The 25,834-nt window shown below is 37.6% G+C and overlaps 1 protein-coding gene across 1 annotated transcript in view; it reads left to right on the top strand.

Annotated features, from left to right (window-relative positions):
• Nucleotides 1-1,763: 1,763 nt before the first annotated feature.
• Nucleotides 1,764-25,834, top strand: part of LOC106082379 (xanthine dehydrogenase) — a 34,931-nt gene continuing 10,860 nt past the window's right edge. Inside the window, exon 1 of the mRNA XM_013244847.2 lies at nt 1,764-2,156. Within this exon, the coding sequence (XP_013100301.2) occupies nt 2,070-2,156 (87 nt within the window). The 5' untranslated portion in view covers nt 1,764-2,069. The remainder of the gene's footprint in view (nt 2,157-25,834) is intronic.

The following is a 25,834-nucleotide window of genomic DNA, read 5'->3' as shown; positions in this document are numbered from 1 at the left end:
TGTGGGTCCAAGTTTATGGAGGGCCGCCCCTTCCAAAAACAACCCCCAAAGAGGAAAAATTTACTACAATAGCAATATGGGGCTCAAATGAAAGATCTTTGGGAGTAAAGCACCAATCTGATATCAATATTCGGCAAAAGTGTATATGGGGCCACCCCACCCCCATAACACAACCCATATAGGACGTATTTGGTTGACCATTCCAATATGGGGCTGTAATAACAAGTATTTTAAGGAAGAACACGAATCTGATCAGGGCCTGATCTTTTCAGGGCCAAGTCACTGAACGGCCGCACCATCCCCCAAAACACCCCCCCCCCCACCCGGTCATGTTTGCCGACTATGAAAATGTGGGTCTCAAATAAAAGGTATTTGGAAGTAGACCACGAATCTGATATCAACATTCGGAACCAACTGCCTAGGGGACGTCCCACCCCCATAACAAAGGCCAAATGGGACATATTTGCTCACCATGACAATTTTGGGTCTTAAAGGGAGTGGATCTCGATATTTATAGTTTTTAGGGCCCATATCCTAAACCGGACATATTTGCCGACTTTTGCAATAAGGGGTTTAAATGATAGGTATTTGAGATTAGAAAACGAATATGATATCCAATTTTGCGGCCAATGGCAATATGGGGTTCAAATAAATGATAATTGAGAGTAGAGTATGATGATAATATATATTCAGCGCTATGTGTTTGGGGAACCCCACTCCCCTAAATCGGGCATATTTACCAACTACGTCAATGTGGGGCTCAAATGAAAGGTATTGGGGGTCTTCCCCTTCCCTAAAACACCCCACAAACAACAATAATTTACTGATCATCGTAATATGGGCCTCAAATAAAGGTATTTGGGTGTAGAATAGAATCTGATATCCAAATGTGGAACCATGTATTCAGGGCATTGCCCTTTCCCAAAACACCCCCCAAAGAGTACAAATTTTATGTCCATCATCGCATAAACTCGCCTTAAACCAATGGCAATATCGGATTTAAATAAATGGTATTTGAGAGAAGAACACGATGCTGATATTTTTTTTTCTGGGCCAAGAGTCTAAGGGACCACCTCACCCCCGAAAACACCTCAAAATCGCACATCATGAAAATATCGAGCTGAAATAAAGACTTTTAATAATGGAGTGTATCTAATACCCAAACGTTAATGACCCTAAACCCTGCGAGCGAATTCATAGACCAGTAAAGATCATATGGAATTCAGATAAAGACATTTATATTGTTATGCTTTTGCGATGTACTTATATTATTTTCGTAGCATGGTATTTCACTAAAAGCTCTTTAATTGTCGAAAATAAATATACAAAGGATAATTTTGTTCCATGTTAATTAAAAAAGGCGCAGCGGAGCGGGCTCGGTTCAGATAGTCGTCTATAAATAAACTATCAGTATCAAATTTTTTTAATAAAACCTAGGGCCCACGAGCCTCAAAGGGATTTCACTTACATCTTTTGTCATGCTATAGACAAGAAAAACGTTCCTGCAAATCTGTATATTATGTAGCCATACTTGTACTATTTTTTATTCTAATCGCGAAATTACCTCCATTTGTTGTTATTTGCTTCGATTAGAAAAGTAAATAAATATAAAAATTATTTGTTGTTGTTGTTACGTTTTTGTGTCTTATCAAACACCTCCTCATATTGCGGTGCTGGCAACCCTGGCAGTAATCTTACTCTTAAATTGCTGATAACAAACATGTTGCTTATATTTAAAGAATACTCTTAAATGTCTCTTCTTCAGTCTTCGATTAGACACTGTTCAGTTAAGATCTCGTTCGGAATACTCAAGCGGTTGGTTGCCGCTTTCCCCGCTTTTGAAAAGATTTAAAATAATTTGTGATAATAAAAATAGACAACATTAAAAAGCAACAACAACATTCCTACGGAGGTGGTGCCTTTGCCGAGCCAATTCATAAGAAACATAAAAGAGTTGGTTAAAAAATAAAAACAATACAAAAAAATCAGGTTTTTAGAACTTGAATTGGTGGTCGAAAACAGAATAAAAAAAACACACAAAATTGTTAATTAAATTCAAAAAAAAAAACATGTCACTTGCAAATGGTAATGGTGTAGTACACATGCAGAATGGAAATTTGAATTCCACTCTGGTGTTCTTTGTCAACGGCAAAAAGGTGTGTAAAAGTGTAACTGCCTAAGAAATTGTTCATTGTGTGTGCTTTCATTATTTCATCAATGAAGAAACCAAATAAAGTTGGACAAAACATGTGAATAAAAACAAAAACAAAAATAACGTGGTCGTCCACGACCGTCCAATGCAAACACATTTCTATGGTGCTATTATCATTTTAATCGCTCCAGTTGTATGAAAAAATAAAATGTGAAGCGATTATTGATTTTTAATTTAATTTTAATATGCAAAATTTAACAAAAAATTATTAATGCGATTATATTTCCTTTAAAAGTGGTATTAAAATTATGTTGTCCTGTATCAAGGCATCGTGTTTAATATCCTAAAATTTAAAATTAATTTTGTAATGTAGAAAAAATACTTATGTTATAAGCGCAAGTTTCAAATAGGATTACAAAAACATGTCTATTACAAAAAAAAAAAATGAGAATATGCGTAAATAGCTTTGCCAAGTTTTAAAAATGGCACAAGTGCAGTTTTTGGGAACAATAGCAAAAAATCTTATTTTTTGATAAATCTCTAAAATGAGACCTGGAACTGGAATATGAACTTTTTGTATGGAACTCAAATTAAAGATAGCTTTTGTGGAAGATGAATATGACTTCAAACAGTGGTAGAAGTTAATCTATGCTCTAGCGTCGTAAAAATGTTGACTACTTTCAGAAATAAACAATATGAGTTCAGCTGAAAAGAAAATTTGTGTAGAGTCTGTTTGAAAAACAATGAAAAACAAATTATTTGTAACCCTATTTGGAGAGAATTTGTTGTAAGTGTTGTACGTCGTAAGTGTAACTGACGTTCCGAATTTCTGCCAAATTGGATAAAAATTGATCCTATATATGTCTATGGACCTATTTTTGGGCAGGATTTTGTCTAATTCTGCGCCCAGTGCACCCAGAGAAATTTATTACAAAAACAGCAAAATAGTTCGTTGTAACAACAGAAAATCTGCCAAAAAATGGACTGCAGGATTTTTTTGTTAAAACATCAAAAATTTTATGATATTTCCAGATGGGAAAAAAAGTTGGAAATAGATTAAAAATGTCAATAATATCTTAAATGCTTGTATCACCGACTCAACACAATTCTTTCCCAAATCGAAAAGTTCTCAAAATATTTTTACAATTATGAAGTGGAAAAAGTCTGTTTTATTTTGATTAGGAAATAATTCATTGGAGGTGACAACTTGTCATAAAGTGTGGGCTATTGCTTGCCGATACACTTTTAAGAGGCTGATTAGATCCTTCAAAAATCCGTCAAAAGGTGTTTGTCTGTGGAGATATCTCAGTTTTATAATAAGATGGGGGCTATTAAATTATTTTGTGACAAGTATCGGTAAATTATCGTTAATATTTTAATGATGATCTTTTATTTTTGTTAAATATTCCAAACAATACAAAAATAATTCTTTGATATTTCAAGAAAATAAATTTTGATCATTTTTTACGAAAAGTCCTCTACATTCTGCTTAAATGATGTGCTTAAATTATTCTTTGAACTTCACTAAAGTCGATCAATAATACTTCTTAGAAGGATTTTGGGTTGAAATTGCATGCAACAGTTGCTCAATATACCCATGATTTGCATCATGTCCTAAACTTTTTTTATACGAAGAGATATCTACGTTCTTACAGTTGTGAACTTTACTATACACAGGACCAAAGGATGGGGGTATACTAATCTCATTCCGTTTGTAACACCTCGAAATATTGATCTAGGACCCCATAAAGTAGTAGTGTTTTGTTATAACTTCCAATAAATGTGTCTATCACCGTCCAAATTTGTCTATAACCTGATATGGCTCCCATATAAACCGATCTCCCGATTTGACTTCTTGAGACCCTGGAAGCCGCAATTTTTAACCGATTTGGCTGAAATTTTGCCTCATTTGCCCTCATATTCTAGCAGAATCCGTGGTGGTGGGGGTTCCCAAGATTCGGACCGGCCGAACTTGGCACGCTTTTATTCGCTCTTTCTCTGCCAATCTTACAAAATGTGATCATTTTAAAAAAGAAAAAATTGCTTTCGAAAATACTAAAACAGCAGAAAACGATAGAGAGCTTTTTCATTCAATAGCCCAAAATGCCCACTAATCAGAGTTTCAATATTCTTCAAAATTAAACAATTTTCAAAAACTGCTATATATTGGGTTTTATGTATTGTTTCCATAACCTCGAGCCTAATCAACCAGTAAAGTGTAAAATAAAAAGGTCAACTATAACCAAAAAGCATAAAATGTATTTTAAAAATAATTTAATTAACATTTTGTCTTTAAAAAAAATTTCTTTGCAATTTGGTCTTTATAAAAATTTAATTGAAAATTGGCCTGTATTAAATTGTGCTGCAAATAATTTTTTTTTTTTTTGAAATTGTGCCTTTAAAATAATCGTTGTTTAAAATTTTGCTTTTCGAAAAAAAAATTATATTGGAATTTTGTTTTTAAAAAAATTCTATGAAATGTATTCTTAAAAAAAATTCGATGAAATTTTGTATTAAAAGAACATTTGATTGGAAATTTGTTTTCGATAAAATTATTTCCTGTTTTGTTTTAGGCAACACAAATAACATTGACATTAAAAACAATTTCATTGATTACAAAAAAAATTTGTTTAGCATTGTCAAAAGTAAAAAATGTTCAAGCTGTGTCTATAAAAATTTAATTCCGAGGGGACCCTGGTAAAATTTTGCCTTAAGACATATTTTCAATTAAATTTTGTATTTAGAGAAATTTTCTCTGCAGACAAAATTTCATTGAAATTTTGTGTATAGATAAAATTTCATTTCAATTTTACCTTAAGAAAAAACTTCATAATAATGTTATTTTTAACAAAAACATTTACGAGAAGGCTCCTACAAAATTTTCAATAGAATCGGTTAACAAATGAAAACATTATTGTGTCAATTGGTCGAATTAGAATAATACCTTTAAATTATACGCAAGTTACGAGAAGCGCTCCACCAGAAAAGACCAAATTTGTGGAAGTACAAAAATTTACTTTTTCACCACGATAATGTCCCTGCATACCAATATTTCGCTATTAAATAGTGAGTCCGTAAAAGCCCCTCATATCACTAGATTTTGCTTGGTGCTTTTCAAATCGATCTATAACCTGATACAGCTCCCATATAAACCGATCTCCCAATTTGACATTTTGGACTCCTGGAAGCCGTAATTGTTATATGATTTGGCTGAAAATTTGAAAAGAGTGTTTTGTTATGACTTCCAACTACTATGCAAAGTACGGTCAAAATCGGTCTATAACCTTATATAGCTCCCATATCAACCGATCTCCCTACTTGACATCGTGATTCCCTAGAAGCCGCATTTTTATTAGCCGATTTTGTTGAAAATTTGCAAAGAGTTATGACTTCCATAAACCGTGACAAATACGGTCCACATAGGTCTATAACCTTAATCCATATAAACCGATCTCCCGATTAGTCTTCTACGACCCCTAGAAGCTTCAATTTGTGCTTCTTTAGCTAAAATTTAGTGCGTTAAATACACATATGTCTTTAACTATATTGAATTTTAAAATTTTTTCGAGAATCCATGGTGGTAGGTTCCTAAGATTCGGCCCGACCAAACTTAGCACATTTTTATGTGTTTTACCCTGATATGCATAACCTTGAACGAATTTTTGTTTTACAAATAAACTTCCCTAATAGTGTTTGTGTTATGGTAACTTAAAGTTCAATTATCCATTATAAACAACTTTTGTATTTTGATAGATAAAAAGACCACGTGACTTAACAGTAACACGGTCGTCATAATGCAAAATAATCGCTAAACGAACAGTGTACGAAATATTACCCAAACAGTTTTATTGGCATACAATGACTGAGTATTTTTAATGCGTAACTCACAAATTTACAGCGTTATTATTCAGAACTAATCGTTCGGAATAAACATCATGCACTTCACCCAAAGAATCTTCCATAGGAGAGTATTTTTGATATTATACTTCTTACATTTATGTGTTTTGTCTAAAAGCAAGAGGGCCAATGTCATTATCAATCGATCATAATATGATGAGGTATCCTTATTATAAAGGATAACTCATGTTCATATTCAGCATCAGTTTCTTTACTTCCACGTGTGTAATTTTCAGCGGTTGTTATACCCTCACTAATTGTAATGACATTTGCAAAGCCCTAAGCTCGGCGACACACCGCTGGAGCTACATACGCTGTAAAAAGGAGGTTCTTCAACATATCATTTATAGGAAAGAAATGTACTCGCTGTTACTTAATGAAATATTTTGGTTTTTTTTTCGGAAAACATTGGAATATTTATTTCCGTACGTATAAAGGAAATATATACAGAAAAAATGGCAAGCAAATTTTCAATTAAAAATTTGTTTGAAATTAAAATCGTTTTCAATTAAAAATTTAATTGATTCAATCACTTTTTAATTAAATATTTTTTTTTTTTTAATTACAGTCATGATTGAAATTGTTGTCCTTTTTCAATTAAAAAGTTACTTGATTTGATTAATTATACCCTCCACCATAAGATGGGGGGTATACTAATTTCGTCATTCTGATTGTAACTACTCGAAATATTCGTCTGAGACCCCATAAAGTATATATATTCTTGATCGTCGTGAAATTTTATGTCGATCTAGCCATGTCCGTCCGTCTGTCCGTCCGTCCGTCTGTCTGTCGAAAGCACGCTAACTTCCGAAGGAGTAAAGCTAGCCGCTTGAAATTTTGCACAAATACTTCCTATTAGTGTAGGTCGGTTGGTATTGTAAATGGGCTATATTTGTCCATGTTTTGATATAGCTGCCATATAAACCGATCTTGGGTCTTGACTTCTTGAGCCTCTAGAGTGAGCAATTCTTATCCGATTGGGATGAAATTTTGCACGACGTGTTTTGTTATGATATCCAACAACTATGCCAAGTATGGTTCAAATCGGTTTATAACCTGATATAGCTGCCATATAAACCGATCTTGGATCTTGACTTCTTGAGCCTCTAGAGTGCGCAATTCTTATCCGATTGGAATGAAATTTTGCACGACGTGTTTTGTTATTATATCCAACAACTGTGCCAAGTATGGTTCAAATCGGTTCATAACCTGATATAGCTGCCATATAAACCGATCTTGGGTCTTGACTTCTTGAGCCTCTAGAGTGCGCAATTCTTATCCGATTGGAATGAAATTTTGCACGACGTGTTTTGTTGCGATATCCAACAACTGTGCGAAGTATGGTTCAAATCGGTCCATGACCTTATATAGCTGTCATATAAACCGATCTTGGGTCTTGACTTCTTGAGCCTCTAGAGTGCGCAATTCTTATCCAATTTGAATGAATTTTTGCACATAGTATTTTGTTATGATATCCAACAACTGTGCCAAATTTGGTTCAAATCGGTTCATAACCTGATATAGCTGTCATATAAACAGATCTGGGGACTTGACTTCTTGAGCTTCTAGAGGGCTCAATTTCTATCCGATTTGGCTGAAATTTTGCAAGACGTTTTTTATTGTTACTTTCAACAACTATGTCAAATAAGGTACAAGTCGGTTCATAACCTGATATAGCTGCCATATAAACCGATGTGGGATCTTGACTTCTTGAGCCTCTAGAGGTCGCAATTATTATTCGATTTGCCTGAAATTTTGTACGACGGATTCTCTCATGACCATTAACATACGTGTTTATTATGGTCTGAATGGGTCTATAGGCCGATACAGCTCCCATATAAATCGATCTCTTTATTTTACTTCTTGAGCCTACAAAGGGCGCAATTCTTATTCGAATTGGCTGATATTTTACACAGGTCTCCAACTTATAATTTAATTGTGGTCCAAACCGGACCATATCTTGATATCGCTCTAATAGCAGAGCAAATCTTTTCTTATATCCTTTTTTTGCCTAAGAAGAGATGCCGGGAAAAGAACTCGACAGATGTGATCCATGGTGGAGGGTATATAAAACTCGGCCCGGCCGAACTAAGCACGCTTTTACTTGTTTTTTATTTGAATCTGAAAATTTTATCAATCACAAACAAGGTTGAAAATTTTGTTTATCGATTCTTAAAAAATTTTCAAGTATGGTGCTTAATTAAGGCTACCTTGTCCCCTACAATATAAAGGGAAGGAGATTTCAAAGTCCCATACGTCCCTCATTTCCACAAATCTATAGCAATACCATGGCAGCGTGTTCTATGGGCCGGATTATTCCGATGTAGTCCTTCATCGGCCAAGGGCTAATAAACCACTCTTATTCCAGTTTACCTCAGAAAATCGGGAAAATTAATTTCCAACTTAAAAAATAAATAAAAATCATTAAATTGGATACCCACCACCTCAGGTATATATGAAAACCCACTTTAGTCACAATCCGGTGAAAATTGGACAACTTATGTACCCAAATTCGAGACGGATATTGAGTGGGCTAATAAATATAAGTCACTGTTCAATTTTTTATTTAAAATTTTAACAAAATCGGGTAATAGATAAAGCTTTTATGAGACTCAGACCCTTAATCGGCACATCGGTCTATATGACAGCTATATCTAAATACAGACCGATCTTTACCATATTTGGGTCGGTTGGCTCAGCGAAATCGGATAAAAAAATAAAGATTTTATTCGCTTCAGACCCTTTATCGGGATATCGGCAATACAGGCAGCTATATCTAAATAAAGTCCGATCTGAACCACATTTGGGTCCTACGTTAGGAGGCGTAAAACTATACAATGTTCCAATTTCAGCGAAATCGGTTAAAATATAAAGCTTTTATGAGCTTAAAACCCTTTATCTGGAAATCGGTCTATAAGGCAGCTATACCTAAATATAATCCGATTTGAACCACATTTGGGTCAAATATCAGGAGGCTGTTTCAAATTTCAGAGAAATCGGGCTTTTGGGCTTTAGACCCTTTATCGGCAGATCGGTCTATATGGCAGCTATATCTAAATATAGTCCGATCTGAACCATATTTGGGTCCAATATTAGGAGACGTAAAACTATTCAAATTTCAGCGAAATCGGTAAAAAATAAAGCTTTTATGGGCTTTAGACCCTTTATCTGAAGATCGGTCCATAAAGCAGCTATACCTAAATATGGTCCGATTTGATCCATATTTAGGTCAGATATGAGTAGGCTTAAGATAACCATCTGTTTCAAATTTCAGCTAAATCGGGTAATAAATAAAGCTTTTATGGGCTTCAGACCCCTTTTATCGGCAGATCGGTATATATGGCAGCTATATATAAAAATAGTCCGATATAGACCATATTTGGGTCAGATGTCGGGAGGCCTAAAACTACTAAACTAACTACTCAAATTGCAGCGAATCGAATGAAAAATACAACATTTATGGGCATTAGAACCTTTATCGGAAAATCGGTCTATATAGCAGCTATATCCAAATATGGTCCGATTTGGCCCGTTCAAGAACTTAACCAGCGTGCATCAATAATACATATCTGTGCCAAATTTAAGCTCAATATCTCAATTTTTGAAGGCTGTAGAGTGATTACAACAGACAGTCGGACAGACACACGGAAATCGTTAAATCATATTAGAATTTTACGACGATCCGAAATATATATACTTTGTAGGGTCGGAAATTGATATTCCGATGTGTTACAAACGGAATGACGAAATGAATATACCCCCTATCCTACGGTGGTGGGTATAAAAAAACATACATGAAGTCGAAGCTACCATTCTAATTGTAATTGGAGATATTAATACCAGTATCGGAGAATTGCAGCAAAGCAGCAATATGGACGTCGAAAGTGGATTATCTCTCGGCTAAGCAAGTACATATATAATAATAGTATAATTTTGACGGGCAAGCGTTCAAAGCCAATCAAAATTCAAAGGACCAACTGAAAAAAGGAATGGTGGTATTTAGAAAAAAAAAACTTAAAAACAAGGAACATAGAATCGGAAACGCTAAAACACCTTCTTCAGCTTCTGAATCCTACTCAAATTTCTCAAAACATTCAACATGCGAAACCACTAACTTTGGATGACTATTTAGATAGAGACATTACAGTTACAGATATAAGACATAACCCATTAATTTTTTTTTCATATGCAGTGCTTTGCGTTGGCAATTAGGAAAGTTAAGGGTTGTAGGGTGAAAGAGGGAGTAGAGTTGATTGATATTCGTCCTTAATTTCTGAACGTCAATGTCGGTAGGAAAGACATTACTCGGAAGTCGATTCCACATACGAAGGGTTCGGGCGAAAAATTAAGTATCTCGGTAATGCATGGTTCGGTCGACTGGCCAATCAATTACAAACAGGTGTGAGTTCCTGGCAAGTCTAACGACAGGGATAAGAAGACGAATATCCCTGGAACACGTCATGAAAATAACGATAGAGCAATTCAACGCTACCCACATTCCGACGATCTTCAAAAGAAGCAATAGAGTTGGATACCCTACTGTCCCCAATCAAAACCATCGCTCTCCGTTGAACCCGGTCAAGTAGTTCCAAGGATAATTTTGGAGCTCCTACCCATATATGAGAGTTATATTCCAACCTCGGCCTGATGTAGGTAGTATAGATATTGAGTAGATCCGAAGAGGTGAAATATTTCTTGCACCGCTTAAGAAACACTTGAATGCTTCCTTCGACACTTCGAATACGGATATTACATTGTATCTTCATGCCCGGGACATCAAGAACATCTAACTGCCCAGTATCTATACTGTCGATAGATATCGACAATTGTAGTGGTCCAGTGAATCGCGTGTGAGACAAGAAACAGCACTGCGTCTTCTGTGCGTTAATGTCTACTCTGTTCATTCTACCCCACTCGGAAAAGGCCAAAAAATTCTGGGAGAGCGTCTCATCCATAATGTGCCTCCTGTACACAATTTCTTGAAGACTGGGCCTATGGTCGAATGTATATGAATGACACAGACTACTGTCATCGGCGAGTAAGTAGACTGGATTCGAAGTCTGACCCAAAATAAATAAAAGGGAAGGAGAATGGACAGAGCCTTGTGGCACACCGCGGTCAATGTATACTCATCTGATGAGAATCATTCTACAACATTTTGTATAGTGCGATCTCTGAGAAAGCTCGATATAAATCGTACGAAGTTATTACCGACTCCAAAAGCGACAAGCTTTGATAAAAGTGCTCCGAGCCAGACCCTATCAATTGCCTTGGAGATATCCAGAGACACGACCTTACTCTCACCAAACTGGTGGATAGAGCGACTCCATCGTTCCAACAAAAGTGCCATTAGGTCTCCCATAGAGCGATTTCTGCGGATTCTAAGTTTCTGACAAGATGATGGTTAACCATACTCTCCTTAACCTTGGAGAGAGCGGAGAATATCGCAATTGACCGGTAATTCGGGTAGTTCACCCCACCTTTTTTGAGGATGGGCTGAATGTTCGCAACCTTCCAATACGCCGGGAAAACTCCCGCGCGTTAAGCAAGGTTGAAAGGGTTGCGTAGTGGACGAGCAAGCGTCGAAGAACACTTACAAAGGACAAGTGTTGATATAACGTCCGGGGCCGGAGATTTATTAACGTCGAGATCCGCAAGTGCCCTTTTAACTCCACGTGTTCGAAAGAATATCTGAGGCATCGAACTAGTTACACTAGCAATCACGGGGATTGAGTAGAGTAAAACCGCATAAAGCTCCCGGCGACGTTAGGATTCCATATGAATTCTATGTGAAGGCTTCAGATCAATTCCTCATTGAAATGGCGAGCATTTTTATTATTTTATATAAAAAGAGCATTATTGATAAGATCTATAATTTTCCAAATTCATAAAAAAGGAATTTTAAAAATCCCTGTAATTATAGAGCTATATTGTTTATGAACTCAGCTGCAAAAATTCTGATGGGTGTCCTGAATTATAGGCTCACGTCATAGGTTGCAGAAAACCAAATAAAGGAAGAATATCAAGCTGGTTTGAAGAATTACTCAATAGCGGACAATGTGTATATCAAAGCTGCGATATTAAGTCTAAAACTGGAGGAAAAGAAAAAAGTCTGTGCATTTTTCGTTGACTACCGAGCCGCTTTCGACAAGGTCTGTAGAAAATCATTGATATACAAGCTTTACCATAACCGATTCTCATTCAAGTTTATAAATATGATAGAAGCTATTTACCAAAACACTCCCACAGGATTTCTAAACAGTATCTGGCGCTATGGAAGGGTGCATTCTTTACCACTTCTCTGTACTCTATACCTAAATGGTCTGCATGAACATCTAAAAGGAGGTATTGATATAGAAGGAAAAAACGTGCGTCTGTTAATATACGCGGGTGATGTTGTAATATTAACTGATGTTATAAATTCCCTTCAAAATATGTTCATCAACCTGGAAGAATACTGCAAACTATGGAATATGGATTTAAATATGTCCAAGTCAAAGATAATGGTTTTCAAAAATAGAGGGAGATTGTCAGACAGGGACAAAGGAAAAGAGATTGAGGTTATCTCCGAATATACATATCTTGGAGTCGTGCTGACGCCAATACTAGTCGAGTTACACAAGCGAAGGTGGGAATGAATTCTAAGTGGAAACATTTCCTTCATAAAAATAAAATAATCCTTGAAAGGTTATTTAAGGATATGCAGCCCAAGAATAAGAAGCGAATTCTAAATTTACTAGAATGCACCTCAAACTATGCAATTGACATTGAAACGAACGAAGAAAGCGCCCATATGTATATATTGCAAATACATCTTAAATATATATTGGGTTGCCCAAAAAGTAATTGCGGATTTTTTAAAAGAAAGTAAATGCATTTTTAATAAAAATTAGAATGAAATTTAATCAAATATACTTTTTTTCTAAAGCAAGCTAAAAGTAACAGCTGATAACTGACAGAAGAAAGAATGCAATTACAGAGTCACAAGCTGTGAAAAAATTTGTCAACGCCGACTATATGAAAAATCCGCAATTACTTGTTGGGCAACCCAATAGTACAATGTTTGAATACAATAGCAATCGTTTACCAAATTTTCAAATTTAATTTTATCAAAAAATTTATTGGCTAAAATAGCGGACACTCCAACTATGAACGACACCACAGAACATACGTGGATATCAAACTGTATGTGCCTCGCTTTAAAACTGAATAAAGCAAGTAAACTCAGCAATATTGAAAGGGCAATAGAAAATGCTACTAGTATATACAAATATCTAGATTATACCCAATGCCTGCCGTACATGAATGGCTGTTTTACACAATTAGAGATAACATGGATTTTAAAAGCGATTTGATTTGCTTAAACGGCAGTACAAACAGAGTTGCTGAAGAATACGCACTATGCTCACTCTGCAATCTCCAGGAGCTGGAAAACTTGAATCACTTCCTTAGAAATTGTCCTGTTCTGAAAGAAATTAGAGAACGGGTGTTTGGAAAACCGGTTCTTACTCATACTGAAATTTTTAAATACTTGATGGGAACCATATAGATGACTGGCAAAAACTTATCTCATACCTGAAGTCTGCGACTCAGTATCGCAAAATTATAATAAATGAATATCGATAATATTATGAACTACATAATGTTCTTAGCAACGGCTCACGGCAACATTCTCACAGCCGTAAAATCTTTTTTCAAACTAATATTCCCGAATCTAGAAATTGTGTTTAGCTTTTGAATTTATGCGAATTGAATTTGAATTTATTTATCTTTTGAATTTATCTGAATAAAGATACTTTTACTACTACTGCTACGACAACAATAACAAATCTATAGGGCACACCTACCCGACGCACGCAATTTTTTGAAGAACCCCCTCTGGTGAATTTTTTTATACGGGTGACCTCGGACCTTTGCCTCAACAATGCAGCTCATTTTCACGTTCCAGGTACACATCTTTGTATTAAATATAACAAGTAAAAGGCGTTAAGTTCGGCCGGACCGAACTTTGGATACCCACCACTTCGGATATATATGTAAACAACCTTTCGTCAAAATCCGGTGAAAAATGCATACCTTATGCCCCATAGCAGCTATATCGATATATGTTCCGATGTGGACCAAATATTAATAAGTACAAGTCACCGTTCAATTGTGTATAACAAAATATTGGTGTATAACCGATCTGAACCGTATACGACACGGATATCGAATTTCAGTGAAATCGGATTATAAATGCGCTTATGGGCTCAAGACTTTAAATCGAGATAAAGGTCTATAAGGCAGCTATTTCCAATCTGGACCGACCTAGGCCAAATTGAAGAAAGTTGTCGAAGGGCCCAACACAACTCACTGTCCCATATTTCGGCTACATCGGACAATAAATGCGCCTTTTATGGCCCTAAAACCTTAAATCGAGAGATCGGTCTATATGGCAGTTATATTCAAATCTGGACCAATTTGGGCCGAATTGCAAAAATATGTCGAAGGGCCTAACAAAACACACTGTCCCAAATTTCAGCACAATCAGATAATAAATGTGGCTTTTATGGGCCCAAGACCCTTAATCGCCGGATCGGCCTATATGGCAGCTATATCCAAATCTGGATCGATCTGTGCCATATTGCAGAAGGATATCGAAGGGCGTAACACAACTTACTGTCCCAAATTTCAGCAAAATCGGATAATAAATGTGGTTTTATGGGTCTAATACCCTAAATCGGAGGATCGGTCTATATGGCCCATCTTCGAACTTAACCTATTTATGGACAAAAAAAAAAAGAATCTGTGCAAAGACGGACATGGCTAGATCGTCATAGATTTTTACGCTGATCAAGAATATATATACTTTGAAATGGATATTTCGATGTGTTGCAAACGGAATGACAAAATGAATATTCCCCCATCCTTCGGTGGCGAGTATAAAAATTATGTCTTATATCACTTTTAATTGGATCAATTTAAAATTTCAATCATTGTTATTTTAAGAGTTAACGTTTGTTTTCCAATTCACTTATCAGTGAGCAATAAACGACCTACATAACGACTACATAAATAAGCTGCTCCATACATACATATGTCTTAAAACTTTTTCCTAATAGAACTTAATCGTAACATCAGTATATACTCATATGAGTAGAACTAAACTTCACAGTTTAATGACATTATTTGAATAAGATATCACAACTATTCTATTTATTTTTTAATCTTTCATATATATACAAGTTTAAGGTGTAGAATAGTTTATCATTTTATTGCATGTTTTTTATTTAAAAAAGTCCATCGTAAGCCTTTTCGTAGAAATGATTATTAACATTTTTTATAAATGATGATAACCAGTGTTTGAAGTACGACGAATTAAATATTATATGAAAATTGAGAAAACAATTCAAACCACTACTGTGGAACAGGGTATTACAAGATGTGAGAGTATATATAAAAAAGTAAGAATATATCTTAGACTCGTCTTCAAGTTAAGCGATCAAAAGGCCACAGATAGCTGAGTAAAATCAAACTAACTTGGTTTGATGTCATTCTTGGGGAAAAAATGATCGTCATTCGATGGTTCCCCAAAATCAATATTTTCAATACACTTATACATGAAACAAACACATATTTCTTACATTTAAGTTTTTAGTACAAAATATGCATCTGGTGCATTTATAAGGCCCATAGCATTAAAGGGTCAATGTCTTTGTACAAGAAATGTAGCAATGTCAGCAGAAAGAGTTCTGTGGCCACAATAGTGAAATGAGTTAAAATTTATTGCAAGTGGTGGCCGCGACTTTCATTTCATTTAACAATGGCTTGTGCGTGTGGCTATTCTTTGTGCTATGAGTACGCTACAGCTGTTATCGCTAAATTCATCATACATTATACTTGACTTTTCTCTAGGTGGTGTCCAAAAGGTTCGAGACTTTCAGGGCCGTAGGTCTTTCTCAGATCCACATTATTTAATTTGTTTGGTCTATTTGTTATCTTCTACTTTCTGAACACAAAAACCGCCCTCGACTGTCGCAGATCTCTCAACGAAATAGCAGAACAGTACAAAATTCACCTGTTCTGGGTGCCAGGTCACAGAGATAACCCAGGTAATTGTACGGCTGACGAGCTTGCGAGACTAGGAACTACCCTACACATTCCAGGGATACTGGAATCTTTGGGTATGCCTCTAGCGACATGTAAGCTAAGTTTTCAGGACCAAGCCCGAAGGACAACGAGTGATAGATGGTCACAAAGAGGGAGCTGTGAGCACTCCAAGACTATGTGACTGATATAGACTTGAAGAGGTCTAACGCTTTGCTGTCACTGGCTAGAACTTCTCAGTCATTGTGTCCGTCATGACAGGTCACTGTCTAATCGAAAGACATGCTGACAGACTAAAGGTTGCCAACTAGGACTTTTGCAGAAGCTGTGAGGACATCAAAGAAGAAGAGACTATAGAACACCTTCTGTGTGTGTGTGTTCCGCACTAGCAGTTAGAAGGAGTTCCATTTTAGGTTGTCATTTCTTTGAGAACCTGTCCGATTTAGAGAATGTCAACATTCACAAGTTATTGGGCTTTTTAAAGCGATCTGCATAACGGTAGGTATAAGAAAACATCTTCCTTTTCCTGTTCCTGTGGTATAACAATGGACGAAAGCGCAGACTGCCACTTAAACCTAACCTATCCCGAAAAATCGATTATCCGTAATGCCTCCGGTCACGAGCATTCGGATAATCGAGCACCAACTGTATTTGAACACCTATGTATGTTGGATTGGTAATTGGTAACATTCGCCAGTTATTAGGTCTTTTTTAAGCGATCTGGATGGTTCAACGGTAGGAATAAGAAGACATCTTCCGTCTTCTGTTCCTGTGGTATAACAATGGGCGAAAACGTCTAAGTAAGTCTGATGGCAGACTTCCACTTAAACCTAACCTATCTTCTAATACCATGTCATATAACACTATTAAAGGCCTACAGGTCCTTCCATTTAATCGTAAATTTGTTGCAACATATGCTTCCAACGATCTTTCATTGGAGTCCTATTTTAGCCCGATCATCGTACATGTGCGTTTAGCGGTTTGGGTTGGGCGTCTCAGGCACTTGTACAAAAATTGGAAATTCGATTCGTATTCTTATCCCACAGACCTTTCATATGAGTGTCATATTGTTCCAGTCTATTCGCATTTTGAAATAGCAATAAAGATATCTTGCTATTGATTAAGAGGAGCTACCCCTGCTTTAACTATGCTTCATAGATAAGCAGTTGTCATTCATATATTTGTCTATTTACTTATTACTTTAATGACATTATAGCAATGCTACAATAATTGTTGAGTTCGATAGGAAAATAAACACTACTACACTTAGAAAAAAAAAACCGCACAAAAAGAGGAAATATTTTCATATTGAAAGGGTGGCCATAGCCGTAAAATAATAATCGAGGCTAGTACGAGTAAATCAGTGAATCATGGATTATAACTTCACAAAACCTATTTCTCACAATTTTCCGGTCGAACCTTAATACCAATTCTCTATCTCTTAGTGTCAATAATTGACAAAAGTTTGCACGTTAAGAGCTTCCCTTGAATGACCATCTGCATAGCTGCAATTTTTAAACGAGTATATGACTGTAATAAAATTAATCATTAAATACATAGTTTAGTTTATGTAGAAAAAAATCATCTTTTGTAGTCATCCATAGTCATCTCAGTCATTCGTCAATCAGAGATTTTCAATATGATGGTAGAATCATTTGATAAGCTATTTTTTCTTACTTGTCGATTTATCACCTTTTAACATTACAAAGTTGAAGGCATTTTTCAATAATGTATTGCATTGATTGTTGATTGGAACAGAGTTTCATATGCAAAATTTCATTAAATTCTGGTAAAAACTGTTGTTTTGACGACAAGTTATCGTTGCCACATTTGCATGTGGAGGTAGTAATCCTCGTTAAGCTCCTATAAGAGGGCAAGCTCGTTACGGCCCAAAGGATCGATCGCCGCAGGAAAGTTATGGCCATTCGCCATATAGGCAACATAGCAACATAGGCTCTAAGTATTTAAGCAAGAGTTGATGCCGCCCGGATTCTCACTGAGTCTCCACACTCGGTACCCCTGATTGTCCGCGACTGCAATTACATTTACGCCGTACAGAGCATTCCACTATACCCAACTTGTGGATGAGTGCGTTTTCTCCCAGCTAAGCTTCATGTTGTTGTTGGAGCAGTTTATTGTGTTCTACCTTTCGTCTGCTTGATTCTGTTGAGTGTCAAGATCCAGGAACTCTGCGCCTAAGATGCGGTGCTTCCAAAGCGATCTGGGTCTGAGTCGAGTGAGTCTGGCTGGGCAGTTAAACAGTTGACGTGTATCGTGTGGTCTCTGGTCACAATAGGGACATACATCTTGCATGTCGGCATTAATCCTTGCTCTGTAGGAGTTGAGGCGGCTGCATCTGCCGGAACGTAATTGAGCCAGAACTACTCTGGTTTGCCGGGGGAGGTTAATTTCTTCAGGTGCAATGGGAGGCGGTCGTTCTCCAAGGACGACATTCACCCAGTAGCCATTTACCGCATCAGCTACCGTTTCTGCATGAATGTTATATAGAACTGCTTAATATGATCTAGAGGTTCTCTCTTGTAGCGCTGAACCTCACGCTCTAGATCATGTAGATCTACCTTAAGGTTTCTGGGCGGTGGATATCTTTGGATTTGGAATGTCTCTGCGATAACAGCCCAAAAGGTATTGCTAAGACAGTATGTAATTATATCTTCGCACTGGTAGAATATTTGTCTCCTGATGGAAGTTGTTCACATAAGAACTGAGGAGACGGCCCGTGAGAATTCGGAGGGCGGCATTCTGACAGATCTGAATACTATTCCACTGCGCGCCACAGAGCTGGCTAGACCACACTGGCGCTGCATTACTTATCACAGACCGGAAAATTGCTTTGTTTATGGTCAATAAGGTTTCTTTGTCCGCAGTGCGACACCTCTTTGGGAAGAAGTTTTACATGGCCTAGTACCTCACAAATGTTGCCAGCATTACGAGGGGAAGACCACCGCTGAAAAATTTTTCTGATGGTCTCGCCGGGATTCGAACCCAGGCGTTCAGCGTCATAGGAGGACACGCTAACCTCTGCGCTACGGTTGCCTCCGTCTGCACCCCAAGTGCTGCCGACAAATGACTTGAGGGCCTTGTTTCTACTTTTGTCTTTATTGCAAATTGCTGTGGCATCTGGGAGAATGTGTAAGAGCTGTCAAATATGACGTCAAGTATTTTTGGACATTTGGGGGGTCGGAATTATTTCACCATCGACCATTACAGTCAGTTCGCCATTCACCTCACGCGTATTTGTTGTGAACAATGTGGCTGAAGATTTGGTGGCAGATATCTTCAGATTTCTTGCAACGAAATATGAGGCAAGTTCGTTGAGGTCGACGTTCAACCTATCGCAGATGTCAACAATGGGTGGGGTGCCTGATGCCATGATCGTTCAATCGTCCGCATATGATACGATCTCTATCCCGTCTGGAGTGAGTGGAATGGAAGATAGGTAGAGGTTAAACACTGCTGGAGTTATCATCCCGCCTTGGGTCACTTCCTGTTTCACTTTACGGTGCTTTGATTTCTTATCCCTAAATTCCACAAATGTCTGGCAACCACACAGATAATTCGCGACTCAACGTTTCAGGCCTGGCTGATGTTGACGTGTTGGCGATGTCCTCAAATAGTTTGGCATGGCTAACCGAGTCGAATGCCTTCGATAGGTGCAGTGCCACGAGGACCGTCCTATAACATGGCCTGGGCTGATTGAAGCCACATCAAATGTGTGCGGTGATGGCATGCAAAGCTGTTGTTATGCTATGCATTCTTCAAAATCCATGTTGATGCTTGGCGAATGGAAATTCTCCTACGAGGCTCGGGCGGAGTAATGCCTCAAGCGTCTTTGCCACTGGTGAGAGAAGGGAGATCGGTCTGTACGACTCCCCCAAACTCGGGTCCTTTCTAGACTTCAGTAGTGGGACCACTCTACCCATTTTCCAGACATCGGGAACTATAAGAGTGTTCAAAGACAGGTTGAGGACAGTGGTAATGTACTCAACTCCAGGTGAATCCAGATTCTTCAACATCAATATAAAGATTCCGTCGGGGCACAACGCCTTAGATGATTTGGCGCCACGGATGACATTCGTAAATTGTAATGGCTGTCCATCGGCTCGCAGACCACGGATACGGCGAATGGCTCTCCTCCTTCCCCTGTCACTCTTGGGATGCACAATAAGTTGACGGTTGAACTACCTGGCGCATCCCTTCGGATCAGTCCCGGTTAAGTCGCCAAAGGTGACTGAGGTCCTGTCATCCCGTCGAGTGTGACTTAACAGTAGACCACAACTTGCCTAATGCGGTGCCTGAGTTACACTGTGCCAGTTCACTGAAGTGGCGATTGGTATGCTCACTGAAGCCAGCCCAATCGGGCTTCTTCTGATTTATAAACGTCTGGCGCTCAGAGACTTTGAAGTCGGATAGTTGGTCGATGTTGATATTTATGGGGAGATGGTCTGACCCCAAAGAGATGTCGGCTTACCAGTATAGGTCACTCAGGAGATCAGGATATGTAATGGAAATGTCTGGTGAGCTGCTACAAATCCTCGTAATCCTAGTGGGGGCACCTCCTTATGATAACGATGAACACCACACAGATCGTAGCTCAAAGTTCCAGCCCGGGTGGTGCTCATAGTTATCATAGAAGCTCAGGATTCACTTGATTTTGACGGTACTTGCCAACTTGTTCTCTTTTTATATTCATTCTTTGTTGCAAACATCAGCCTTGTATGAATAGAATTGAGGTCTGCAGTTGCTCAAGAAGTCACATCGGGATAGCAAATCTCTTTCGTTTCTTACCAGCTTCATAATTTATTTATTTATTTTAAAGTATGTTTTGTATTCCACAATGTTATCTTCAAGTGGCGTAATTTATAGTGACCAAATGACCTTAAAAATATATGTATATAAAAACTATAGGCAAATTGTGGTCTATCTTGTTTCTTATCTGTCATACCTAGTATTGTATTTAAGATGCGGGGAATTCTTATAAAAGTTAGTAAATCTTTATAACTTTTATTTGGAAAGTAAATATTACCTTTTAGTGGACCTTATCTTCTTATACACAAAAGTCAAAATGTTCATATGGCTGTTTGTTGGTTTGTTCTTTCCGCAAAGACACTAATACAGTTGAACCGATTTCTGTATTGGTGGTTTATTTTATTCTATATTGGGGTGGATAAGCGGACACTTCTCTTATCACAGAAACACAACCCAAATTGAAAGGATAACCGATCAGGACAATATGGCCCCAATTAAGTGGTATTTGGAAATAGAATATGAAATTTGGAGTCAAATCTCATCACCTCGAATATACAAGAAATGGCGTAGTTTGGGCGTAAGATATTGGAGAGTAGAATATGAATATGATATATATATAGAGATACAGCGGGCTCAAATTACTAGTTACTTTCCAAACTAAATTGAAAGGTATTTTGAAAACATTGTGTCGGATCTTGCGCTTATAAGACTTGTATTTGAAAGTGAACAACAAATACGGTAAACAAACTTGACAATTCAGAACCTAGAAGGACCCATGACCTTCTAGGATCATAAAACAGTAGGCACCGGTTTCATAATATTTAAAAAAACTATTTTCAAACCAGTAAGGAAAGGCAAAAATCGGGCGGAGCCGACTATATAATACCCTACCCTACCGAGTATACGTAATACTTTTAATAGATAGCAATTATTTCCAAATTTAGTCACACTTTAATTTTGCATACCTATTGAAATATCGAATAGAACCTTATACGATTTTCTTACGATGACACGAAAATTGTAGCTTCTACAGCCTTAAAAGGCCATATCGGATGAAAAATATATATGGGAGCTATATCTAAATAAATAAAATATAATATAAATAAATAAAACGGCCCGTGCCAAATTTTGTAAGGATCGAACCAAATTTGTGGCTTCTACAGCTTTTTTTTCAAAATCAATAGTCCTTGGACCAAAAAAGACATTTAAGCAAAATTTTTTGAAAATCGGACAACAAATGCCACCTGTACCTTGATTATACATGGACAGACATAGCTAAATCGAATCAAGAAGTGATTCTAAGCCGATTTGTATACTTATCGATGGGTCTAGCTCTTCTCCTTTTTAGCGTTGCAAACAATCTATAATACCCTATACCACAGTGGTGGTGCAGGGTATAAAGATATTTTAAGTGTGTAGCGAAGCCCATTGGCCCAGTTGGAGGGGTGGGGCGGACCCTCCCCCAACCACAAGATTCAAAATTGAAATATCACAGCAACAGGAAACTGACATCCTGACTGAGTAGAGTTGCAAAAGAGTACAATACGCATCTGCCATCCAAATGTTGGCACCAAGTATCTTACCCCAAAAGACTCCCTAAGCTCACATTTATAATGATGGGGAAATATGTTGGGCTCCAATTGAACGAATCTGACACTTGCAGTGAGTACCCGACTCACTCGTTTGTTTTCTAATAAAAAAAAATCGGCTAATTTTCATTCACAAGCAAACGAAACCAACACTTGTGAAATGAAAATGAACTAAGCAAACTGGCTGTTCAATTTTGTTAAAAATTTTGGGAAAAAATATTCTGTCATAGCCAGTTAAAGTAAGTAAGTAACTTTTTTACAATATGGAATTTTACCGAAAGATATTGAAAAGTTGATATCAAACATACAGAGACAAAAGAAATGTTGTTGAGCTAGTTGTTAAAGAAAATATGGTGAAGTAGCCCGGGCTAAGCTTTTGTGTCTTTATATAGACATTCATCCAGCAAACTGCTCAAATATAGAAAGCATGCCTATGTCAAGGGAAGGTCGGTGGGGATTGTGCTGCTCGAGATTGTGCATAAATTAGATCCTTCGAGACTTCCAAATTGTCATCGAGGGGGCGTTTAATAATGTGCGGACCGACATACTAATCCAATCCATTAACCAGAACTGGGTGGATCGGGTCCTTAGAGACTGAATAAACCATATGCTAAGGAACAGGTGGATACATTGTGTATCCCGTGACATAAATATAAGGAGAAAGTGGCACAGGGCACGCCGCAGGAGGGCTTTTACCGCCACTCCTATGGCCGACCACCATAAATAACTTATTACGGATGTTGACTGAGGAGGGATTAGAACACCTCTGCTACGCACACGATTTTATAAAACTCGTAAGATGTAAGGATCCGAATCAGCTATGCTAAGGGCCGAAAGAGATGGCATACAACTGGACAGACCTCGGGGTCTCTTAAGACACAAATCACGAGAAAGACAACGGTGGGCTAATTTGATGCAAAACGTTTCCTCATTAGAACGATTTCGATAAATGAAAAAGTCAAATACTTAGGAGTGGTCTTGGATAACAGGATAAGGTAGTAGTTTGTCTTGGCATAGGCGGAGCGATGAGGACCACGCCGACTAGGGCACTGGAAACTATTGGGTTGCCCAAAAAGTAATTGGGGATTTTTTAAAAGAAAGTAAATGCATTTTTAATAAAACTTAGAATGAACTTTAATCAAATATACTTTTTTACACTATTTTTCTAAAGCAAGCTAAAAGTAACAGCTGATAACTGACAGAAGAAAGAATGCAATTACAGAGTCACAAGCTGTGAAAAAATTTGTCAACGCCGACTATATGAAAAATCCGCAATTACTTTTTGGGCAACCCAATATTATAGATATTCGACCCATACACATACAGATTAAGTGTGAGGTAACCACTGCGGTTATGAGACTTAAGGCGATGGGCGAATAGATAAAGGATAGGAGCAGTTTATACTATCGCGGTATAATAGAGGCAACGAAAGGAAACCTGAATGAAAAAAAAAGGTTTCTGATCGAATACTGGGGACAACATTTGAGGTCGAGTGCTAGCTGTCAGCCTCTCAGTCTTGGATTGGCAGAACTCTGGTATTGTCATCTGGAAGATGATGCTACACAGATGGATCAAAGCTTGAGGACAGATGGGTTTGGGAGTCTACAAGGACTGAGATCTGTTTTCAACTGCCTAACCATAATATGTTACTCACGCATTACATGATCGGGCGAGGGTAAGGTGGTGTGGTGTTAACGCGAAAATGTCAAGTGTGAACATCTTTACGGACAGAACACTGGCCACAAGGGCCATAACAACCAGGCTGATAAAGTCACGAACAGCCTTGGAGTGTAAGAAGGAGATTAATGTCTTCTCTGAGAATGGCACTTTCTGCATCGTTTTGGTGGCGGGCCATAGCGGAGTAAGGGGGAATGAAAGAGCAGACGATTTGGCAGTAAAGGCTAGAGAACTGTCGTCAAAAACTTGGTTTACCCGAAGCTTTGCGGGTGGAAAAGCGAAACGGTCGGTAGGAAGACAAAAATTCTATGGGGAGATCCGGATCGTGAGAGGACAAAAGCTATTCAGTATAGCTTTCTGTATCATAACAGGACACATAGGACTACGAGCTCATTTATGCAAAATCGGTGCGGCAAGCGATGGCATGTGTAGGGAGTGTGGTTAAGATGAATAGACTTTTGAGAAGACGAGTCTATTCCTGAAAGGAAGTAAGAACGAGATCAGTATAGCTTTCTGTACCGTAATGGGACATAAAGGACTACGAGCTCAATTATGAAAATCAATGCGGCTGGGGATAGCATATGTAGGGCATGTGGGGAAGACGATGAGACTTTGGAGCATATCCTATGTCATTGCCCAGCTTTCAAGGCTAACAGACACAGAAACTTAGGTGGGGACACAATACCAGACAGGAATCATCTTAATGGCGTAGTATGGTAAACAACTATGAATTTTGTAAGTAGCACGGAATTCCTAACTTATATTTTCTTTTTCGAGGTTACTTTTTAGTTTTTAGAGCGCACAACAATCCGATTACTAGCTTAGGTGTATGTCTATAATGGCATGGGGCAGATTAATTAATATCTGCACCTTCTTTTCAACCTAACCCTACCTATAAAGACATAACTAAAGGGTGATTTTTTAGCTAATATCTTTTTTGGCATCACTGGTTTAAACAGCTCACGAACTGTTCGTGTCTTTATTTCACTGTCAAACATCTTCAGTTTGGTCTATAATTTAACCACGAATCGTCTTACAAATGAACAACGCTTGCAAATTATTGAATTTTCGTGCCCTTCTTTTATTAAGCGACGAAGCTCTTTTTGGCTCAATGGGTACATAAATAAGCAGAATTGTCGATTTTGGAGTGAAGATAAACCAAGAGCATTGCCAGAGCTACCAATGCATCCAGAAAATGTCACAGTTTGGTGCGGTTTATGGGGGCATCATTGGAACGTACTTCTTCAAAGATGATGGGAATCGTAACGTAATTTTAAATGGAAAATCCCTTTAGCTAAGGTGAATTAGTTCAAGAGAATTTCAACAAATTAGATCCTCTTATCCAACTGATACGAAGAAGTAGGTAAACAAATCCTCATTCCAATGGAAAGCATCCGCATATCTACCCGCTGATAAAGCCATTTGATCATTCTCTTCCAACTGTTGGAGTTCGGAGAGATATATTGCCATTGCTCATGCACTAAGGCGGCTCCCATGATATGAATGTATGTTGCACTTTGCAAATGAGACATCCTCCACGTACTAGTATAATGAAGAGAAAATATTAGTGCTGGCAAAATATCCATAGCTCGATCGAATGATATTTTTCCTATCGATACGATGGACAAAGTTATTTTCTTTTTTCAAAATTGCCCTTTATTAAATT

Source organism: Stomoxys calcitrans, chromosome 2, assembly GCF_963082655.1.
Source record: "Stomoxys calcitrans chromosome 2, idStoCalc2.1, whole genome shotgun sequence".
NCBI classification, from domain to species: domain Eukaryota; kingdom Metazoa; phylum Arthropoda; class Insecta; order Diptera; family Muscidae; genus Stomoxys; species Stomoxys calcitrans.
This window is presented reverse-complemented; position numbering and strand designations above follow the sequence as displayed.